The sequence below is a fragment of the Populus euphratica genome, unplaced genomic scaffold, assembly GCF_000495115.2.
Source record: "Populus euphratica unplaced genomic scaffold, PopEup_1.0 scaffold34.1, whole genome shotgun sequence".
Taxonomy (NCBI): Eukaryota; Viridiplantae; Streptophyta; class Magnoliopsida; order Malpighiales; family Salicaceae; genus Populus; species Populus euphratica.
The window spans coordinates 213,139-218,921 of record NW_011499883.1 but is presented as its reverse complement, the minus strand read 5'-3'; the positions used below and the strand labels follow the sequence as shown (position 1 = coordinate 218,921).

Sequence of the window (5,783 nt, the reverse complement as noted above, 5' to 3'; positions counted from 1 at the left end):
CTACATCTTGCAGTAGAGATGTTCATGGCACTTGCACTGCTCTTTGCCCTTTTTTCAAACCTTTAAAACCCTAGAATATTACAGATGCATAGCAGCGGCACCTGTTTTGAGTCCCTCGAGGGAGGAACTCCGAGGGGGGGAAAGGAGAGTAAAACCCACCCCCTTGTATTTATTTAGACATTATAAGCGGCGAGGACCCATGTAATAATATAAACAAAAACTTCAAAGCCCCCTTCCCGAAAAGAAGAACCAAAAAAAACGAATGCAATGGCAACGGAGGGAGAGGGAGTCTAAAATTTCACTTTCCCTCCATGAAAACACAGTCGGACCATATTTATGCGTTTAGAATAGTGTTTTAAATAGAATTTCTTTACAAAATAATTTTTTATATATTTTTATATTATTTTGTTATGTTAATATTAAAAAATAAAAAAAATATTATTTTAATTTATTTTTAAAATAAAAATACTTTAAAATAATGACAACAAAAGTACATGATATATTATTTTATTGTTTTTATTTAATATTTTTTTGATATTTTTAAATTATTTTAATATATGATATTAAAAATAATTTTTTAAAAATAAAATATATTATTTTAATATATTTTTAAATAAAAAATAATTTAAAAAATAATCACAGTGATGCTTTACTGCACTGAATTTGCCTGAGATCAAATTCATATATTATTCTTTTTCTTCTTCAGACACTGCATTCAATGATTACTTTCGAAAACAAAAATTTGATATATTTGCCAAAAGGGAAAATCAGAGAGAAAAACACGAACTCCTGCCTTTTATATTTGCGTGGGGAAGGGTGATTTTGTAATCTTATCACATTAAAGCAGAAACCTCACTTCCGCCACTCCAATCATTCTTCCCCTCGATGCAGATATCAAATGACTCAATTACCCTCACATGCATACGGTATTATCACATGCGCGTTAACTTCTTACTTACGCCGGACCACCCAGCTGTTCTCCCTCCACCTCATCACTCCACTGGGCCCTCACGACTAGAAAAACCCTAAATTCACGACAAATTCAACCCAAATTCACCCTAAATCAAAATCACAATCCAACGCCTCTAAACACCACCGCGTGTCATCGACATCAGATCCTCACCATCCATGACAGGTCTGTCGGTCAGTTACCGGGCAGCTTCTCAAGAAACAAAACTCAAATCAATGGACCAGATCTTGCCCGTAACATCTTCGGGCACATCTCATTGCCTTTAAGAACCTACCCCCGCCTCCTATCTTCCTCGCTCTAAATCAATCCCTCACAAACCCTAACCCTTCACGTCTGTTTGATTTTCGATCTTTTGGGATTTTCCAATTATATTTTCTTGGCGCGCGTGGAGGCAAAATCCCTGCAACGCGTGTTATTCACGCTCCACTTGATTCATGTTAAATGCTCACCGGAGATCCACCGGAATCGTACCGGACTCATGGCGTCAGCTGTCTTAGCGAACCGGAACGAACCCGGTTGGACCCAGCCACAGCCACAGCAACGCGGTGGTGGAGCTAAATTCATGGGCAAGATCCCTTTCTCTAACCCTAACCCTAAATTCTCCAAAAAACGCCAATTTCAACCACCACAACAACCGCCAATCCTCGACGTCGATGAGTCCCCGTCAGCCGCATCAGATGACGCGTCGTCGATAAACCGCCGTCCACAGAACAATCACCAAGATTTCAACACCGGAGGATTCGTGACGTTCAATGTTGGCTCGTATTCAAAAAAAGAATTAATCGAGCTAAAAAATCGATTGGTTCATGATCTTGAAAAGATCCGAGAGTTGAAAAATAGAATCGAATCCTCCGAATCCCAGATCCGGCAATCCTCCTATTTCAGCTACAAAAAACAAACCTCTACAAACAAGAAAGTATCAGGCAACAAGCGGCCGTTTCCGGCTCCTTCAAATTTTAACAATTTGAAGCGATCGAATCCAGAGAATGCGCAATTGATGAAGAATTGCAGTCAAATTTTGTCAAAATTGATGAAGCACAAATTAGGGTATATTTTTAATTCTCCAGTTGATGTTGTTGGTATGCAATTACATGATTATCATGATATAATCAAGAGCCCAATGGATTTGGGTACGGTAAAGTCAAAATTGACCAAGAATTTTTATGAATCGCCCGGGGATTTCGCTGCTGATGTTAGATTGACTTTTAATAATGCTATGAAGTATAACCCTAAGGGTCATGAGGTTTATACACTCGCTGAGCAGTTTTTAACTAGATTTGAGGATTTGTATAGGCCTATTAAGGAGAAGGTGGGTGAGGATTTTGATGAGGAGGAGAATGATCAGGTTCAAGAAGTGCAAGCGAGTTCTTGGGATCATATTAGAAGAGAGCCAGAAAGGGTTAATCAAATTGATGATGACTTTATGCAAGTTACAGCGAAATCTGATCCAATTGGGCACCAGATGCATCAGCAGCCACTACAGCAGCCAACCGGGTTGAATCAAAACCCTAATTTGGTGAGCACGCCTTCGCCAATGAGAATGCCCCAAGTGAAGCCAGTGAAGCAACCAAAACCGAAAGCAAAGGATCCAAATAAAAGAGAGATGAGCCTCGAAGAGAAGCATAAGCTGGGAGTTGGGTTGCAGAGTTTGCCACAAGAGAAAATGGAGCAAGTTGTGCAGATTATCAGGAAGAGGAATGGGCATTTGAGGCAAGAGGGTGATGAGATTGAGCTTGATATTGAGGCTGTTGATACAGAGACGTTGTGGGAGTTGGATCGGTTTGTGACTAATTACAAGAAGATGGTTAGCAAGATAAAGCGGCAAGCTTTGATGGGTATAAACAACAATGTGGGTGCTATTGCTACCAGCGAAGGCAATAATAAGGTATGTGAACTGTCCTAGTTTTCTAGTATGCCATTGTTTCTCTGCTTTTTATCAGTTGTGGTAAATATATGGTTTGCTTATGGGTGTTTAACTGTGTAGGATGTTCCTGGGAATGATAGAATGGAAGTGGTAAATGAGTCGAAGAAGCCAAAGAAAGGGGATGTCGGGGATGAAGATGTGGACATTGGTGATGAGATGCCAATGAGTAGTTTTCCACCAGTGGAGATTGAGAAAGATAATGGCCATGCAAGTAGCAGTTCTAGTAGCTCTAGCAGTTCTAGTGATGATTCTTCATCTTCTAGTGGTAAAGCTCAATCCTGATGTTGCGGAGTCTAGATTTCACAGAGTTTATTGTGGTGCGGAAATGCTAACCTTGAGTTAAATTGCAGATTCTGATTCAGGGAGTTCTTCAGGGAGTGATTCAGAGGATGCGCATTCATGATGAGCTCTTTTTTTTCGAGTTGAATGAATGCTGGATTGCTTTAAAGCTTTTCAGGAGAGGGGTCTTTGAGGTTCTTTGGGATTGGGTCATGGATGAGGTACGTAGCAATTCGCTTCTTGTTGTCGTTGCTGTTGAAAATCTAGTTTTTCCATCCCTAGTAGAAGACTGATGGAGTTGTACGAACCCTGGTGCTTTTTTTACAGGGAAGGGTCTGCAGTTGTGTTGTGGTGGTGGGTTGCTGCTTGGGAAGTGGCTTTGCATTGACCGGGGGCCGAAAGCGTTTGCTTTTGTGTAAAAAGTCGATGAAAATAGTAGAGAGAGAGAGAGAGAGATGAAGGTGTAGGTTAGGAGGGTAAGAAAGTGGTGAAAAGGTAGAGCATAGGCTGTTAGATTCTTAAGAGAGATAGTTGAATCACTTGTGTACACGTTACAACACTTAATACATGATTTTCAGCATCAGCGAATGCTCACTTGCGTGAATTTATATCATTGATCAACTGATGAACAACCAATGAGACACTCCCATTTCCCAAGTTTTAAACATTTTGCACAAACACGGAAGGACTGCACTAGGGATCCCAGAAAATGAGCGGTGCCTTCTTTCCCTGCCAGAAAAGCTTGGAAGCGAAGCTATATCCCATCTCTGCAATGGATGTTTTGCTAAATGGACAGGTGTGGGTGTGTGCCAAATAAATAGATCAACAGATGCTCTGCTAATTAGCATGTGAAATTTGGTAGAAAAGTGTCCTTATTCTTTCTTCTTGAGATTTTTGTTTTTTGTTTTTTTTTTTTTAAATTTCACCTCGTCATTTTTATTTTTCTTTCATTTTCTATGCTTCTTTGCTTTTGTTAGTTTTTTAATTTAAGATTTTTTTATTAGTTCAAAATGTCCTATATATTATTATTTTAATATTTAAAAGAATATTTATTTATTTTTATCATTTATTCAGATTAATTTTAAATTTATAAAATTAATCATTCATATCGAATTAGTTTTAATTGGAAACTACCAAGCCCGCGGCTGACGGCGGAGCAACGGACTCGTGCTTTACTTCATTATTATGCCACCTACGGAGCAACGGACTCGTGCTTTACTTCATTTGTTTTTTAGAGTTTATGCGTATCACAACTAATCCCACGAGCCCTGAAGTTAACGATTATGTAAGCTTCCAGTGACCATCATATCACAACTAATCCCACGAGTCCTAAAGTTAACGATTCACGAGCCCTGAAGTTAACGATTATGTAAGCTTCCAGTGACCATCATATCACAACTAATCCCACGAGTTCTAAAGTTAACGATCATGTAAGCCTCCAGTGATCATCATATAAACAACTAAGCTAAGAACTCAAATCTAAAATTATAGAGGAAGCAAACCTCTTAATCCCAAGTCTTTATGACTTGATCATCACCTTTCATTATTATGCCACCTCATGGCCATGTGCTTTTCTCATCTGGAAAAATATTTGTCCATAGCCGTTTGAACGAGACAAGGTGCGACTGGTAATTTGCAGTGCCCTTTAGACGGCCATACTCGAGCTCGCTCTCCATGCCGTATTAAGATATTTAAGGAGTTGCTGGCCTTCCACGGCTTTTGTTAGACAGAGATTGGATTCTTAGCTCTCCTCCTCTTTTTAATGTTTTTGTTCTTTCTAATGGCTAACATGGGGGGCCTAGTCATCATATTTGGAATTAATTGTAAATAGAGTAACGTGGAGATTCTTCTATCGTCAGTCTCCTCGTCAACTGAAATCCTAGGTCTCTGCCTAGGAACAACTTCATTGACGTCAGGAGAAACACAGGAGCTTTAAGAGTTTGACATAAGAGGACTAATTGAAATGTTAGAGAGATGGATTTGAATCGATAAAATTGAATATGCATGAAAGAAAGGCCATTGTAAATAAGCAAAGATTAGCAACCAACTTGCTACAGTCAGTCATCGAGTTGAAATTTCAAACCTTTCATGCCAATAATTTGCAAGACATTCGCCAAATCCCGTGGAATTAAGGTTCTCACACGCTCTAAAATGCTTGAGGTCCCAGATTAGGTGGTCCACAAGGATGAGGGGAGAGACAAGAGAAGGAAAGTAATAATTGGGCTCTCCAAATTGAAGTTAGCGATGCCACTACTAGCAATTCATGTAGTGGCAGTGGCTCTTTGTGTTCAGAAAATTAGTCACTGATAAGAAGAAGAAGAAGAAGAAGAAGAAGAAAGCGGCAATATTTTTTAATAAATGAAGTTTCCTGCTAGTCACTTTCTGGTAGACTTTTTACCAGGGAAGTTTCCTATGAACACAAGCGCGTTGCTTTGAAGATTCTACGTTAACCACCATTGAGATATTTCTTAGCAAAACCTAGTTTGAAAATGACCTTACCAACACAATAGTAATTCAAAAATGCTGTTTTCAATCGTGTCATGCTTCAATTTTGCAAGAAGCTTTCCAGCTTGGTAATTGGTAAATTAAACTTGATTGGTGCCGCAAAAC

General features: G+C 39.2%; 1 protein-coding gene across 2 annotated transcripts; it reads left to right on the top strand.

The window, feature by feature from the left end:
• Positions 1–1,250: 1,250 nt before the first annotated feature.
• LOC105129734 (transcription factor GTE7-like) lies at positions 1,251–3,762 on the top strand. 2 transcript variants are annotated; one of them, XR_843114.1, is made up of 4 exons: positions 1,252–2,855; positions 2,955–3,159; positions 3,245–3,394; positions 3,501–3,762. XR_843114.1 is itself a non-coding variant. In XM_011031928.1 (3 exons), the coding sequence occupies exons 1-3, from the start codon at positions 1,449–1,451 to the stop codon at positions 3,295–3,297; spliced, it is 1,665 nt and encodes a 554-aa protein (XP_011030230.1). In that variant the 5' UTR covers positions 1,251–1,448; the 3' UTR covers positions 3,298–3,762. The 2 variants fall into 2 exon arrangements, 1 of the variants encoding a protein (XP_011030230.1); XM_011031928.1 differs by having other exon boundaries at positions 1,251–2,855; positions 3,245–3,762.
• The last annotated feature ends 2,021 nt before the right edge of the window (positions 3,763–5,783 follow it).